We start from the raw sequence: 18,336 nt of genomic DNA on the forward strand, positions 1-18,336 counted from the left end.
CGTTTTGTGTTAGTTGGACACACCAAGGAAATTCCCATGCACTGCGGGAATAAATAAATCTGATCTCACATCTTGGAGTTCGTGGTGATTTGTCTTACAAATCCCTTTAACTCCCCGCACCTCCCTGTACACCACTCATCTGGACCTTGAGGTACAGTTACCTTTCATCCTTGGCACTATTACTGTGTAGAAGACTGGTTTTATAAATGTTGTCTTAGCCATTAGGCAGATAAAACCTGAAGTCACTGCATATAATGTAGCTGTGCAACGCCTGTGTTATGTGTGGAAAACATCTGTTTTACTAAGAAAAGTTGAAATGTTGACAAAAGATCATTAACAACTAGTAATAAACACTTTAACAATATTCTTTCTCACAATTCTGTTTCTTATTGCCTGAAGTTCACTATCCAGCTTTACAGTCTATTACTTGAATATGCAATCTGTAAATGGTGTCCAAACCGAACTATGCCCTTCTTACGCCTGCTGTCTTGTTTTTGATGATTCCTAAGAGGGAGTCCAAGGTTATGGCTACTTTCAACTCTGACCAGAAAATGAGTCGGTGTGCCAAAATCAGTCTGCACATTTCACAGGAAGTGAAGAGGCTGTGATACATGCATGAGTCTAATCAGTGAGGCATTCTTTTTAACCTCCTCTGCAGTCAGGACTTCAGACACCCGTGCACACTCTTAACTTTTCTTGACACTTGCTGTAGACTTTTGTTTAACTTTGGAGAAGTTGCAAGTGTGAGAAGCGAAACCTGGGGGATATATTCACAAGTCTGACCAAAATCAGAGAGCTGAACCAAAATGTTTTCCAGTGACCTGTTAAGTGATTGCAGATTAGTATTTCTGGTCTTGGCTGCTTTGTGATTATATGCCTTCAGGCACGTGACTGGAGCAAAGGATTTGAGTGCTTTGCTCTCAGGTTGTTTGTATTTAGAGGCCGTGCAGCCAAGTGTACATAATTTAAGAGCACAAGTGTATTTAAATCTTTCTGTGCTTTTTTTTTCTAGGAATAAAGAGAGTGGAAAAGGGCATTCGGGGGCATTTTTCATTCACTCATCAGTCAACTCTTATATTCTTATTCATAAAGTCTGTGGTACCTCGTTCTGTTTTCTTGTTTAGCCAAAGAAAAAAGAGGGAAAAAGAATATCCTAAGTACAGGATCATATAGCAATAGAAATAGTATTTCTGCAGGACTGACAGATGGATGAAAGAGCATAGTTCCCTGTGAAAGAGCATTCCCAGACTATGAGCAAGAAATGAGAGGTCCAGTCTACCCCAGAGGAAACTCATTAACAGGAGCCAGAGGCCTCATCTCCCCACGTCCCTCCACTACCTATCACTGCCCAGTGTTCCAGTATCTCACACTATCTCCTGTGGGAAGATAACACAGCTCAGACAATGTATCTCAGGATTACCACTATAAAAAACCCCAAAACAAAACACACACACACACAAAAACAGAAGCAGCTGTTCACAGTCATTTATCCTACATGCAGCCCAGGTGCCTAGCCACGCTGTCTCTTTATCATCAGTGTCATCACTTACTCTCAAGGACATCCCAACAAATGGAACGCAAACATTCGGTATCATCTCAGTGCAGATGGACTAATAAGAGATAGTCAGGGCTTTGAGGGAGGAAAACAAACACAAAAGAAAGGAGGGAAAGGCAGAACACTAGCAAGTGGGAGAAGCCAAAACAAAACTGTAAGCGCTTCTATTACTGGCATGAGCTGGGAGTGAGGGCTGTCCACACTGATTTGGTGTGTCAAAGGTGCACATCATTTGTTAAGGGATGAATTTACACATTATTGCATTGCTGCAATAAGATTGCAAAGGTCGCAAGACTGGAAATATAATAATATAATTGACAAAAATCTTACAACATGAAATATATTGCATATGGTGCTGGCAGGTTTTAGAGATGACTGGTTCTTATTTCAGTGATTAAAAACACTGATTTTTTTTTATTTTTAAATTGATTGATGTTCAGTTCCTGTTAATGAACTTCACCACTTGTTCTGTATGTAGCCCCATAAAAGTCCGCTGGGAAAGGGAAGGGATTATGCATCTGAACTGCTGTAAGGCATCTAATGTGGAACAGATGGGTAAAGTGCTTAGTTTGCATTAACAGCAAACTGCTTTAACAGCAAATTAACACCATAAACAGGAGCAGATTAGAAAACTATGGTTTTTTTTAACTAAGATGACAAAACTGGGAAAATTACAAATAAAGGACTGTCAAATAAAAGGCGTAGTTTTACAGCACACCTGCAAACATTTCATTCGTTTGAGTATTGCGGTAGCTTCCTTTTAGACGGTAAATGTATATAAAAGTACAATATATGCATATATACTGCATATATTGCAGTGCAAACAACAACAGCAACATAAACAAAACAGGACATCAGTATTTTGATTAATAAAGGGCGTACTTCATTTTACATAGCCTTGAACTCACAATTGGGTCCAGTAATTCTAGCCTCAGAGTCATAAGTCAAGCGATTAAGACAGTTGCTGTCTGTCACACACTGGTTATTTAAGACCATTTTATACACAGTGCAGTTTATCTGATGTCAGTAGCCACTGAATATATATCGATGTGGTCAGGCAAGGAAAAACATGACCGAGGCTTTAACTGACAGGACAAGGCCAAACAATAAACGATAGAATTTCACACTATGCTATTCTGCTTGGTAAGACAAAACCTTAATGCTAAACTGTCAAACACACACTTCCTTCAGCTGCCCACTGATGGTGTTGGGTTAGCTAATGGTGCCCAGGAGCAGTACATCTCACTGTGTCAGATTTACTGCACTGGTCTGCACTGGTCTGGCCGAGGAAAAATGAAATTCTGGGAATGTTATAGGTGTTGTGGTGAAGTGGAAAGACATGAGAGGAGAAGCGAGAGTGAAGACATGATCAAAATTTGCATTTTTATTTGTATTTTTTGCCATAATGTTGATGAAGCAGATGCTTAAAACCAAGATCTGAGCTCTAATCAGAACCAAGAGGCAATTTCACATGTTAGATTTTTTAATGTGCACACTTTCCAAACTGATTGGAGTCTGATGTTGAAAGGCTACCCCAGTTTTTGGCTTTAGGTTCTCAAGGCTGTAACCTCAGACAGATAAATCCTTTTTCTTGTACTTTGATCATCCACTGGTTAACTGTATTCCACATGAATAAACTGATTTACATCAGTGATCAGTGAAGGTGTAAAGAAAATTGTTGCATTCCACTTACCAGTGGATAACAAACTGATTGGGCTTAAAGTCCTGACATAAAGGGAGTGAGGGGGAGAGAAAGTGGTTGACAAAATGCAGATTAAACACTTTATTCACTGGAGCTTAGTGACCTCAAAGTAGAAATGATAATGTTCAAATGAAGAACTTTTTGCAGGATGGTACACTGAATCTGCCAGTAAACTAACAGATAAAGGATGTGACGATCCAGCGCTGTCAGCTGTATCTCTAGGCTCTGGGTGTGATGATGTCACAAGCAGCAAACACAGACTCACTAACAAGGGGCTGGAATCTAATTCCTTGCAGGTCAGAGAATACATACATACAATACTTAAAGAAATCTCTGCTTTATTTAACTGGCATATTAGCAATAACTTACCACCTGCACTGTAATATGTCTGCCTCAGAATGAACAGGACCACAGAGAACAGTAAAGAATGTGTTGTATATATGCACATAATCCACTCATACCAACTTAATAACACACTTGCCTCTTTGCCAAGTTTGGAAAACGTGCCACACACAGACACTCTGTTCATTTCAATGTTAATTTCCTCTCTGTCTACGCATGTCACGCGGGACAAAAATGTTGCACCTGTAAGCAGATAATGTGCCGAAATATCTTGGCTCAGTTTAGGTTGGGAGAAACATGAGAGGCCCACTGTACAAAGGTCTCTGTGAATATATAAATATGGACTTGTTCCTAAGGTTAGACAGATACGTTCTCTTCCTTTCAGAAAGTCATAATATTGTTTCAGTGTGTAGTTTCTATGGAGGTTTCAATCACCCATATTCCATTATTTTGTCTATCCGAAGAGGAATTATTACATCTTCAGTGGGTTCATCAATTAAATTGCCTTTTCCTTTCGGTACCCATTTTCTCCTCAGTGTGAGATATAGTGCAGTGCAATGTACTGGAAAGCATTATGATGTGGGGTAATATGGAGATTTACTCAGTCAAGTGTTTGCTGTGCACCTCTCTGTATAGCTTTCTCTACCCTGAATGGAAAATGTGGTCAGTGTATTAACACATTGAATGGCCACAACATTAAAACCACCAATGCAAAGTTCACATTCATCTGGATGTTGCTTTGAGGCGTTTCATCAATCTAAAAGCTGTTACAGACCTAGCACACCCTGCCATGGTAATGACACTCCCCAGAGGCAGTGTTCTCCATCAGCAAGATAATGCAGCTTGTGAAACAGCAAAAAATGCTCAAGAAGGGAAATGAGAAACACCCAGGCTTGACACATCCTCCAAACTCCACAGATCCCAATCTGATCAAGCATCCATGGGATGCGTCCTAACAAGCCTAATCCACAGAGGCCCCAATGCAAAGTATCTGCTGCCAGTGTCTGTCTAATTTCTGCATCAGTGCATTCAATTCAGTGGATGAGACTTTTCTAATATAATTGAAAAAGTGTTTTAAAGAAAAAAAAATCCTTAGCTGAATGTGACCAAAACAAGCTCATATGTAAATACCTCTGGAAGAATGCCGGGACACAACACACAATAAGCATGAAACAGTCATTCCACCTTATATTTTTTAAATCTATGGCTATTATCCCCGTTTACAGCTTTATAACACAATCATGCAAAGATGTATCAAATGACTGTAAACCAGATTACTGGGTAGAAGTTGGTTTACTTAAACAATTCAAACACTGCTAGCCTAAAAAAAAGTGTACTTTCAATAATCTGGTCAATCTCAAGGATACAGAAGTCAGCATCAGCCCATGACGTCTGATGGTAAGCATCAGGCCAAACAGCAGCTGTAGGCACTGACAGGAGGAGGAACAGGAAAGAAACAAGCAAGGAGGAAGGAAGAAAGACAGAATAGCAGAGGAAAAGGAGGACAAAGGCAATCAGTGCTAGTTCCACACTGGCTTGACAAGCAGAGACAGCGTTGTGAGTTTTTTGATGAGGGGTTAGACAGATGTTAGTTCTTACTGCTGAGGTTTTCACTGTCTCCCTTTTAGTGTTTACAGCTGAAGGCTTTCCGGTGATGGTATTGTGTCGTTTCTTTCTGTTACTGCTGTAACAGTATAATCAATAACAGACAAAAAGTACAGGAAGCTAGCATCCATCCAGCACTATGTTTTTTAAAAAAAATACATGCACAAGTGCCCCCACCCACAAAAACATATTTGAAACTAAGATAAGCACAATGTACATTAACACCACCTGGATATAAACATTGATCAATATTAGCCTTTAGCCAATGAAAATGTCTTACAGATGGAGTGGAAGAAATGCAGAAAAATACATAACAAACCTTCAAAATCTGAAATAATTCCCTCCAAGTGTGGGTTGACTCCAGAATCAGACATTTTTTCAGGCAGAAACTTCTTCTTTCAACTTCTAAAGAAAGTTTGTTGCTTCTGAACAAACTCAAAAATAGAATCAGTGTGAAACAAGTCGGAGCCCACAAGTTTCTCTTAAAGTATCAGCTGTTTCTCTTTGACTTCCCACCAACTTCTCTATGTTGCTGCATTCAGACTTCAGAGAGAGAGAAAAGGCAAGCCTCCTCCCTTCTCCTCCTCCCTGTAGTTACACACCCACCCCTCTCCCGAATGTCCTGTGTACGTGTGTTGCCCCTGCCCCCCACACACTCATACATGCACACTCATGTAGACAACAGACGTCACACTCTGAGACCCTTTCCAACCAACCAACCTGAGGTCTGATTTCCTCAGTCAGCCTCTGAACAGCTCTGAGAGCCAAAGTGGACAGCATGTCAAAAACCAAATGAAACTCAGATCAGACATCTTTGTTACAACTGTGGCTGTTATGATCACCTTCATAAAGAATACCTTCATTATGGCACAGCTAGAGCGGGACTACAGTTAAAGTGAGCCTTTGAGGTTTCAGTTTTGGGTAAACAACCTCTAAAACTGGCTGACATGTTAATTAGAGTGCAGTCACTTCAGGAGTAGCTGCTTTCCTGTGACACGAAAACCTGAGGGACTTCCAGGAGAAAGTTGACATTAGGGATATACAATGGCGCCTCTGGGCAATCAGCAAGTGATTTGTGCACCAGCCCGCCCTGTGTGACTGTGTTATCAGCAGAAACATGGGAATTCAAGCTTTGTGGATACAGGTAATCTAGCACTACTGCACTTCTTCTGGCAATGACACTGATGAAAAGCCTGCTTTTTGATGTGGTAGATATGGTTACATTGCTCGTCCTTGAGGCTGCTCTAACCAATTTGGTGACTGATCTTTGTAGCGATAGAGAAATCGTGTTGAAAAGGTGCTGACAAAACAACCCAAAGTGGTGAAATATCAAAGTTATCCATGCGTTTACTTAACCACTTCCACTGTCTCCCTGTGGGATGTCCTACTGGTTTTCTTATGCAGGAATCTAAAGCGGAGTCAATGCAGCAGTGATGCTATCACGATAATGGATGATTGGTCATGAGTAAGCAGCTTATCACAACTTCCTCTTTAGAGACAGGAATGACTGCAAATGAGAATTGTGGCAAATACACTCTGATCCTGGGTTAGTCTTACAGTTTCCACACAAATGGTAGAAGTCATAAGCATTAATGTAGCAGATGATTCCCAACTGGCATTCAAAGGAAACCCAAAACTAAAGAATAAACCATAGGAAGCTGGTATTTCCCACTTCAGTGTCACACATTAGATATCACAAATTAAATGGCGTCTTTCACCACAAGAATGGACAAAGAGGCTTAAGTGTTGCGTGGCACATTTATAGCTTTTAAGAAGCATTTGCGGAATCCTATCTGAATGAAAAGCTCCATTTTAAGGTGCACTAACGGGGCGCCAAGCCCACCCAGTGGCCCCTAACCCTAACACCCGAGAGGTCGACAGTAATGCAGAATAACACTGTGTGTTTGTGGTGCAGTGTCATTACCTCATACAACTGCTGTGAAGGTGTCTCAGGACAAAAAACAGAGCACAGCACATGCAGTGTATTCCAAATCCATCAGTAAAATAGCAACATTTATTTTCACATGTTGAGCTTTAAGTCCACCTTAATAAAGGGCAGAGTAAAATAAGGGTTAAGCTGTGTGTTCAGGTCTTTATAGTGTATATCAGTGTGTGTGTTGGCTCTCTCTGTGTGCTGACTGTGGATTGCGCTGCGCTGTGGACCATATGCAACATGATTCTGCAGTAGTTGCAGTAAGGGACACACGGCTTGTGAAACACACACCTCATTCAAGCTTGTGTGTATTTATCCAAACATGGATACACAATCCAGGCAGGGCAACAGCATGAGCTCAAAAATCCAGAGTGACATCTGGAGTGACAAATCTGTGAGTAACATTACATGAAAATGTGCCTTTGTATAAACTGACTGCGACTGCAGGCGCAGGTTTGTTTGTGAGTGTCTCTGAAAGAGCTCTGTAATAAACCGAGCCAGAATCATTCAGCGTCCTGTCTCTTTGGCAGTGAAAGACACCAGAACTGTTTGCTTCGTGTCTTTTACCTGTGCGCGAGTGTTCAACCCATTAAGCAATGCGTTATTCCCAGAGCAGTTTAATGTTTTCATCAGTGGGGTTTGAGTGGGATTTAATGATTCACGCTGAGATCACCTTGATGGGATTTTCCCAAAACATAGCATTTAATTGCACATTTATTTTAAGATTAATGCATCAAAGAATCCAAATACAATTTTTACTTTGAAATGTTGGAGATGTAGCACATTTCTAACATAGCAAAATCACAGATACTCTTAGGAAGAAATAAGTAATTTAATCACTTTGTTTTCTCTATAGATTTGACATTAGGCCTGGATCAAAGTAACACATTTTGCAGTTACCTAGGGTAGCACTGGCACATTAGGCCTTGCTTTAATTATGTTCACTGGAAAAACTATCGAGAACATAAAATGATTCATGTTGTCTCCATCGTAGTAAGATAAATTGGCTTAAAATTTGCGTGGACAATTTATAGTGGCAGGAGGCTGTCGTGGTCTGCAGACTTGGATGTTAGTCCCTGTGTAAGTAATTGGCCTCCTAAGCCCGAATGGCATTTTGACACAGATATATAGAGTCTGACCAAAGGGTCACATGGAAGTTACCAGACTACTTCCACATTAATAATGGATAAAAATTGGGAAAAATATTATTCTCCTTTCTTTAAAAGTCTCTTTAAAGAGTTCATATACACACTTTTTGGGTGAGACATACATCACGAGGGATGAAAAGCAAGCCTGAGTATTTTGTCCATAAAATGTTCCCACAAGTTCCCTATACACAGCTATCTCTATGTTCATATTTTGACACTTTACTACTATTGTACAGTTGTTCGTACCCGAATGAACTTTTCAGAGGAGTTTGTTTATCTCTGTTTTCTCACCTCTATAATAACCCAGGTTTCCATCATGTCGAATAACATCACCTGTCAGAAATCCTCTCTCAGGAGGAGTAAAGGTGGGGCTTCCCTATCAGTTTCCTTTACTCTATGCACTGACTGTTTTCATGGCTCTCTCATTTATCATTACTAAGTAATAATAAAAGAAACAATATGAGGTGAGATACTGGGAGAGCAGCGGGAGGAGAACTGCGAGGCGTTCACTCATAGAGGATATCCTGTACACCTTTTTTATGGAACATGGTGAGCTGAGTGATTTCCTTGATTTCCTTCAACTCCGGGTTCATATGTATTTGTGGATGTGGGTGGGGTTATGTGCACGTGTCTTTTAGGGTGAGGGTATACAGGGCTCAGAGTGGATACAGCACAACAGCACTTCTACAGCCTCATATTCATGTGCTAAAAGAGTGAACAGTTAATTAAAGACAGAAGTTACAGACTGTGTGCTCAGATTCAGCTGAAGGCTAAAATTAAAAAATAATGCTAAACGTTGCGTGCTGACGTTTACGAATACGAATGGCCACAAACATAATTAGACACCTAAGACGCATTTTAAAATATAATAACTTTGAGGAGAAAAGCAAACGTCGTATTCATATAAACCAAAAGGTTGTAAAAAAAAGTGGACTGCATTTTTAATGATAGATACAGTCCTGTGAAAGCAGAGGGAAAAAGCACAGCCCATGATTCAGTAGCTTGTAGAAGCTCGTTTAGCAGATATAAGTTGAAGTAATCCTTTTCTGTACAACTTTATCAGTCTCTTACATCATTGTGGAAGAACTTTGGCCTGCTCTTCTTTACAGTGTTGCTTCAGTTCATTGAAGTTTCAAGTATTTATTTATGCACAGCTCTCTTAAGGTCCCACCACAGCATTTCTATCACGCTGATGTCTGGAATTTGACAGGGCCATAGCAACACCTCAATTTTTCAATACTTTTTCAGCCATTCTGTTGTAGATTTGTGTTTGGGATCATTGGCCTGTTGTATGACCTAAGCTTTATCTGTCAGACCGATGTGGTCTCATGGTCGACTCACTGACTCTAAGGTACCCTGATCCCGTGGCTGCAAAACAAGCACAAATCATCACTCTTCCACCACTGTGCTTGACAATTGGTATGAGGTGTTTGTGCTGATATGCTATGTTTGGTTTTTACCAAACATGGGGCTGTGCGCTACGGCCAGACATCTCCACTTCTCAGAAGAACACAAGTAGTGTGGTTTGTTCAGTAGCAACTTTCCAAACCCTAAGCTGTGCTTTCCTGATCTCCTTAGTGAGAAGAGGCTTTCTCCTGGGAACCCTTCCAAACAAGTCATACTTGTTCAGTCTTTTTCTAACTGTACTGTCATGAACTTTAACATTTAACATGCTAACTGGGGCCTGCAGAGTCTGAGATGCAGCTTGGACTCTACTGAGCATTGCACAGTCTGAGCTTTGGATGAACTTGCTGGGTCATCACTGTGTTAACAAAGACCTGAACGAAAACCTGAACAGACTAACTTTTTGTTTAGAGTTTATATAATGCATCATACTAAAACGTGTTGATACAAAAACTTGATGAAACTTCTTCATCTTAACAAATGTGAGGAGATGTTTATTGCCTTATTTCCCAAAGGAAGTGTATCAACTTGTCTTTTTAAAACTATCAAAGAGGGCTTTAACTGTCCTATTTAATATTCTTTTTACATCTACTGAGTTATTGTCATTTGATGCTAAACAGGCCACAAAATACTGCAATTAATGTAATCGCAACAGTGATGGCTATTTCCTTCCAGTTTAAATGCCAACACATAAAGCAACTTGACACATCTCTTATGTCAAGTCATAGGCTTTGTTTCATTTTCCTTTAGTTGTATTTTCAAAGCAATTATAACAAGTCAATGTGTTCACCATACAGGACAGCCATGGTAGATGACATCTCATATTGAACATATTACTTCAATCCCGAACAGATGAAGAAAAGGAACGCAGAAGACACAAAGTCAAGATGGTTGTGTTACAGATGCACACAAGGATTATTTTTGCACTTTTAAGGGATCACAGTCTTAGCTCTTACCATTTACAAAACAGAGGCTGAGAGGATCAGCGATGGGTGGTGTAAGGGTTGGGGCAGCTGTCAAGACAACAGGTCCAAACTAAACCATACAGCACAGACGGAAAACCAGGAAACACCCATGCAAGACTTCCTTTAATAAGAGGAAGTCTTGCATTGACCAGGGTGAAGTCATATCTAACTACAATGTTTTCTTGTTGGCAAAACAATGCTCTGTCACCTCATATCTCAAATACACCGCCCATGACCGACTCCCAGTTATTGTGACAGTCTTTACTAAATTCATCAACTTCCCATAAGAATCACTTCATCTGTAAAATATGAATCACCCACAAGGGAAATTTCACAAAACTGATAGAAATGGTGACTACAGTGCAGGAGATAAAATGACACTGCAACAGTGCCATCAAGTGGAAACAAAAATAGGTGTGCCATGTGTGTCTATGCATAATGCGACTGACTGAGCTCAAACACCTTAATAAAAACTGAATTAAAGAGACTGTTGCTCATCTTGATGCCAGGATTTAATTATTTAAAAAAGCTCAATAAGTCACATTAAAGATTTAGCTCCAGAACAGAAGCACCACTTAATCTCCATCAGCACTAACAAATCCATACATTTAAATAAGAGTTATTAGGAATCAATCATTTTTGGGAAAGAGTTCCTGAATAGAAGAGAACTACGTAGCAGCAGATGCAAGAAAGTTTAAAGAGTTTTCTTTCCAGAGCTAAATCATATTAGCAGGAACATGAGCTCTACTTCCTATCCCCCTTACTTACTTACTTAAAATAAACTGCATGTGCCAGCTAGAACTAATCTGACAACTGGGCTGTGCAGCTTAAAATGCTGTGATGACAGCAAGAAGACTCAGCTCTGTCTATCTACTGATGGACTGTGTATGTGGATCAACTGTACCCAAAGCTGGCAGCTTCGGTTCAGCAGCAACTGGAAGATTTCTCTTTCTGGGAAGTCATATTTGACAGCTCATCACATGAGGTTTACTCACTGGCTCTTTGTGTGTGATAGCTGATAGAAATAGTTTGAGCACTTTACAGCCTACTGTACATGTGGCTGTGCGTTCAGTCAATGATAAACAAAGAAGAAAAGTTGAAGGCTTGTAGCTCATGCAACATCTATGAGACGTAGAACAGAAGGTTAACGTTGACCTGTAGACGGGGACACACACACACACACACACACACACACACACACACACACACACACACACACACACACACACACAAACAGACACAGGTCTCTAAGCAGCGGCTCCCACCGCAACAGATCAAGCAAAGCAAACGCAAGTAGGGTGGCTATAGCTGAACGCTGTCGCACGGCTAAGAAGCTGCTTCCATCTCCAGTCTAACAAAAAGAAAAGAAGCCTCTCCAGAGGAAAGCCGTTGAGTATCAGCTACGCTGAACAAAACGTTTAACTTACCGGCTATTCTGTCTCGCTCCATAACTCAATGGCTACCTCAGATAGCCACATGCAACCCTCTCGCTTTTCTCTCCTCTCTTTCCTTCCCTCTCTTTTTTCTGCTTGAAGACTTCCCCTTTCTCCTGACTTAGTCACCCTGTCCCCCTCTTCCAACCCTCCCTCTCTCCTCCCTCCTCTTCCTCCCTCCGTCTCCCTTGCTCTTACTTCCTCCAAGTTTTAATGTCTTCAGTCTGTCAGAATAACAAGTGAACAGAACAGACAACCACAGCCATGTGCGAGTCATATGGAGTCCCTCTTTCTTGCTTTCTTTTCTTTCTCTCTCTCTTGATTTTCTTTTTCTCTCCTACACACATATTTCACAGACTTTTATCATAAGTGGACACTTTTTCACTGTCACCTTTTTTCCCCCTGTTTTTCTTTTTCCAGTATTTTTTTATTATCCCCATGATACCAAACCTAGTCCTCCTTTCTCTTTATCTCGCCTGCTCCCGTGACACTGAGGCTGTATTGTATCTTTGAAATAGAACTTCAGCCCACTTGGCCATAGGTCCTCATGTGAAAATAAACTCACTTTTTCAAGAGAAATACTCTTAACAGTCCACAAGGACTCCCTGCACTATTCCAAGAACACACACTACATGTTTCCATGTCATCACTGCTATACTAATTATGCTATCAGGATATACAAACCCTACATTCACTGAGGCCAACATTTCAAACCACAGATGAGTCTCTAAGTGGATTAAAGAGATTTCTCATCCAACCTCGTCTAAAAACACTTCAGTGCTGGCACTCATGAATGAAGAGCCTCTCAATGAGGCTTCTTTGCAACTTGCTAATAATCGTCATTACGAGATCTCCACCAACAAGCTTGTTGACCTCTGTGTCTGCGTCTTTCAGCTCAGCATTTAGGAAATGACAACATTTTTCACAGTCTGAAAGCATAATTGTTCTGTGAAACCAAAACCAGATTTAGCAGCAGAAATCACTGGTGCTCCAGAGCAGCATGCACACATACTTCACACATCATGCCTGACCCTCTGCTTGCTGCTCAACAAGGTCAAGGGCCACTTAGGGAGCTGCTCTCTTGGCAAAACAAACTCATACGCATCCATCTTTGCTTTTGTGTCGGGGAAAGAATGAGGAGTAATAAACTAACATGCAACAACTCACTTCCTCTTTCTTAGAAGGAACAGCCCTTCTTTAAATTGCAAAGCTAACGTCAGCAGAAAACATAAACCTGACCAAAACAGTCTTTGTATCACCCACAAAAAAATACATGAAAACAAGCGGATAGACAACATCTCTCTTTATTCAGACCTTATTCAGACAAAGTGGTCAAATAACCTGTGAGGAGTACTGTCCAAAAGTCTCGAGCCACCCGTCATTTCTTTATATTTTGTTAGGAAAATGGGAAATACGTGCAGCGATTTACTGAAACATGTGCAAACATAATGGAAAGTATGCAAGGCAAAAAGAGAGTTTATACAATTGTAATGAGCTTGAAATTCAATATTTGGTATGACCACCTCCATTCTTCAAACACAGCCTGAACTCTCTTAGACAGGCTTTGTTGTAATTTCTTTAAACAGTCTTAAGGAATAGTTCTTCAGGCTTCTTGAAGGGCATTCAGAGCTCTTCTTTGGATATTGGCTGCCTTTTGCTCTGTACTTTGTCAAGATGATTGTACACTGCCGCAACGATGTTGAGCTCTTGGCTCTTGGAACAGAAGTTCACGACTGATAGAGTTCCATTGTGTGTTTTTCTATCCAGGTATGCGTTCACTGCATTGGATCACTGTGATGCTGAAAAATGAAGCTGTTTTCAGTCCCAAGCTTTCCTGATGGTACTGCATGGCAGATCAAAATCTGATGGTAACTTTATGTTTTCGCAAGTCCATCAATTTTGACAAGATCTCAATGCAGAACCCAACCGTGACAGAGCCTTCACCATGTTTACTTCTGGACAGTCACCCTTCCACTGAGATCATTTCGGATGAGTCAGATATATTTCTCGGGTCCTGTCAGGTCATTACAACAAATAACAATATAAAAGTAAAGAAAGAACTACAGTGACAATCAGTATAGTAAGAAAGGGCCCGAAGATGTAAGTAAAATGGGTTATGAATAAATACAACACCGGTTCATCTGTTGAGTTAGATGCCTTTTTATGCTTAGAGGATTTTTAGGTGAGCGTTAAGTGGCTGACCTAACAAAACACACATTTCTCTGAAAATGGTCAAGGACTTGTCTGAAAGTGAGTGAAAAAGCAGCCAATGTCCACAGAAAAACATTCATAAAACCTTGAGAATTATTGCAGAAGACAACTTTTAAAAAAAATTACAGCTAGGTCTGGCTCCTTTTGTCTGGCGCCTTTGCGCAGTACTGTATTTCCTGTAATGATGAGAAGGTTTTTTCTATTTGGAGTGCCCTTTTACCAGAGCACTTTCATCTTCAGCCTTTTGTGGCCAAATGTTTGTTTGGCTTTGTCTGTGTTTCAAATTTCAGAGCTTGTAAGGGAAAGATTATTCACATTATTTCACATTTTTTAACACGCTTTTCCACATGAAATGAACACAAATGGTAGAGGGTGGATCATCCTGACCAAAACAGGAAGCGCCACTAACATACAAAGAAATACACAGCTTCCACTCTTCTGTAGTCCCGGGGGCCATCATTTGACATCTGCAAAAGGGAGGTGAGTAGCAGAGCAGAAGAAACAGATTAGGGATATTCAAGTGTAGGTGCGATGTGAGAATTTAAGTAGCTTTAGCTCCAGGGAGGCTCTGTGGCTAATTGCAATAATTAAAGTTTTAATAATACCTAAAATAAAAGCAATCATTTTATATATTATTAACAAGATTAATAAAACAAAATAACTATTTTAAAAGTAAAAACACATGGATTATAGAAGTTTACACAAAATATCCTAAGTGCACAAAGGGCTTTAAATACAAACACCTGGCAGAAGATTCTGGTAAAATCTTAGGGTTAGGGGTTAGTCTCATAAGTTGGTTGTAATTAAGATTTCTAAACATCCATATGCATTTATACATTGCAATGTTTTTACCTTGGAAAGTCTGCCTCAGATCAGCCACTTTTTCAAGGGCTGAGAACAATTACCCCAGCTCTGAATTCCACCCGTCTGGTGAGTTTAGATGATGATAAAATTCTGATGGAGGAGACCTTTTAAACCCCAAATCGGAATAAAAACACAGACAAATTGTGAGTGAGCGTCCTGGCGTTGGATCCATATGGCAAGCAGGAAGTCAATGTTGTGACAAAAGTGTGCGTTTAAAAATAGAGATATGTCTGTTTTGGCCACTGGCTCTTTCTGCCCCACGATGATTTTCCAGACTTACAAAGCTGCAGTTAATCACAAGGTCAGAAAAAAAAAACCCCCACACCAAACACACAACATGTGCTTATGCATTCGTTGACTCACTCACATATAACACAACAGAAATGTAGTTTTTGATGCTGTAAAATGTGTTTAAATGCCGCGTTTTGCATTAAGAGCTACTTTTGTTTTCTTGTGTTTTTGGATGGAGGCAAATGGCAGTTATGCCCCAGAACCATCTTTCTTGCACTCTCTCCCTGTTGTATATGTCTCACTCTTCTTCTCTGATTTATGTGTGCAGGTATCTATAAGTACACAGGACTGTGCACATTTACATGGAAACACCCTTTAAATGGTGCTGATGATGTGGATGCAGGAGCTAAGGTTAGGAAAGATAAAATTAATATAACTTCAGGATAAATAGACATTGCATGACTTCGTTTACTTATTTAACCTGAAAGTGAAAACAAAGATAAAAAGCCCCAAAATAACATTTCAGATATTTTATCATTTTATTTATGAGTTTAATTACCATTTCTTTCCCTAATAATCTCACATAACCTAGTTTGGGGAAGTGTTGCTGGAAGATGACTCGCAGCAGTGCTTTGGATCTTTATTTAAAGTGACACTGACCTTTCAGCTTTATTTATTTAAATGTGCTTTTCCTGCTTGAATGTAAATTACAAGTTAAAAGAGGGAGATTATTAGCTTCAAACAGCTCATAAAAATGGGTTTAACTGTGTTAGTTTTGAGAGAATTCATGTTCCCAGTGAATAAACATGACATTTATGGCCTCGTTTCTCTTACATATGCCTTCTGTTTAGCTATACATAGTAAACTGGCCTTGGTCCTAGAAAGAATCTCTTTTGTATAGCAAAAACCAAACATTTTAGATGTATGTGACAGACTAAAAGACTTTATTTTGGGTGCTGCAAAACAAAATTTGTGAGTAGTTTATGGGAAATTTGTTTCTTTGAGCTTGTAAAAGACATAAATCAGACAGTTTTGGGGAACAGACAGAGACAGACAGAGGCCTCCCTCATTCATACCTTTCAACACTTCTCCATCATTGAAACCTGCTGGAGAGATACCCTCCTATCACACACACACACACACAATCAGCCTCTATTATCCGTATGTGCCTCTGTTATGAATTTAAGTGATTTCATTGACTTAAATACACAAACACTATACTCGGCCTATAATTTCACCCAATGAGGCCGATGGTCATGAGACACAGAAGGGCACGTGCGCTCGTTCACTCATGTGCAACAAGCTCAACCCCCACACACCCTGCCCAGATGAACGCAACGTTATCACACATTGACTAAGAGTGGATGGAGAGCCTTGGGGTGCACATTAATGTAAGCCGTCACTGCATAGCCCGAGCTATGGGCAAAACGTGACTCAAACATGCTAAATTTAGTTATATAACAGCCGGGGAAAAAAGCTCGCCAGCATGTAAGCCAACACTAAAGGGATGCCTGCAGGGCAGCGATGCACAATGAGGGAGAAAGAAACAGTGAGTAGAAGATAAAAGATGAAATGAGAAGAGGAGGAGCGAGCAGGGGAAGCGGTGAAAGAGGCAAATTGAGGGGAAAGAGAGAGGAGAAAAGGTGAGAGCTGAAAGCTTCTTGTGTCTTCAGGAGTGAAAAACACCTTTTAGATGGATCTACACTCGGACTGCACACTCTACAGACAAAACTAAACTTGGCAAATTAAAACTGATTTATAGTTGAGTGTTTATTTTCAGCTAGTTATACAGCCACTGCCATGCAAGAGTTGCAAAAAGAAAATCTACCAACATTGTGCTTTCATGGGAAGATATTTTTACTGGGAGATGGGGGAGAACAGTTTAAAATGAAATGAATGATGGTTGGATTTAATTTGGCTGCTTGAGTTTCAGGGTCCTGGCATTGTGCAGTGTAACAAAAGCATGGTTTACAGGGACAGAACAAGAAAGCCATTATGAATGTTCCTGCTAACACTTGTGCTACAAACTAAAGTGAATTATTACCTTTACATGTCACATATTTACTTTACATGTGATGATTATTAAAAGGCCAAATTATCCTATTTACATTTTTAATTTACTCGTGAGAGTGATGATGTTCACACAGACGAGCCTTCCAGGCGAGATCGGCTTCAGACAAAGAATAACTGAGTCTGTCTTGAACTTGTTCGGTGTCTTTAGAGTCATGTAGGAGAAAACAAACTCAGCCCACAATAACCAGTCATCATGTTTGTGATCTTCATGTGTAGCTGTTGTGACCATGATGTTCTGTTACATTTAAGAGAAGGTGCACTTTAGCCAGAGCAAAGTTTATAAGTATGGACCTCTGCTGTTACACCTCATTTACACGTAAGAATAAATCTGGCTTCAAGTAAACAGACAAGCACCTGTCAAAACACAGGCAGACATACAGAAATACATTGCAATTTATACTGCACATTCATGCTGCAGTGCAAACACATATATTCATATGTAATAACACAGACAGTGACATGCCTAACTGCACACACATACACACATGCACAGCTCGCTTTTCTCCAAACATTCAGTATTCAAGAATCCCATCTGCACTCAGGAGATGGTGGAGAGCTAAAAAAAACAATAATAACAAAAAGTGATGTGGTGCTGTTAGCCACAGTCTGATGACCTCACCACAGAGCTATGTAGCGCTCATCTTCCCCCTGCTTCATCTCCACCATACACACACAGTGAGACACAGAGAGAGAGAGAGAGAGAGAGAGAGAAAGGCGCTGTCCTCCTCATTTACGTCCCCTGCTGCTTCTGCTGCTCCAGCCTACACACACAACCTGGGGCATGTACAGGGAAGACACAACACTTCACATCACTCATCTACACAAGCCAAATTTAGAACTGGGCCCATGTGCTCAAACAAACCACGAGGA

The 18,336-nt window shown here is 40.3% G+C and overlaps 1 protein-coding gene across 4 annotated transcripts in view; it reads right to left on the bottom strand.

Annotated features, from left to right (window-relative positions):
• The window catches only part of LOC116320608 (septin-9-like), a 72,787-nt gene that overhangs the window by 45,327 nt on the left and 9,124 nt on the right, over positions 1-18,336 (bottom strand). The window contains exon 1 of one of the 4 annotated variants that reach the window (XM_031740258.2): positions 12,082-12,212. The exons of 2 other annotated variants lie outside the window; for them this stretch is intronic. In XM_031740258.2, coding sequence (XP_031596118.1) covers positions 12,082-12,103 — 22 coding nt within the window. In that variant the 5' untranslated portion in view covers positions 12,104-12,212. Of the gene's footprint in view, positions 1-5,523; positions 5,732-12,081; positions 12,213-18,336 lie in introns of those variants that run through there. One more of the 4 variants, XM_031740249.2, reaches the window with a different exon arrangement.

The sequence above is a fragment of the Oreochromis aureus genome, linkage group 6 (assembly GCF_013358895.1).
Source record: "Oreochromis aureus strain Israel breed Guangdong linkage group 6, ZZ_aureus, whole genome shotgun sequence".
NCBI classification, from domain to species: domain Eukaryota; kingdom Metazoa; phylum Chordata; class Actinopteri; order Cichliformes; family Cichlidae; genus Oreochromis; species Oreochromis aureus.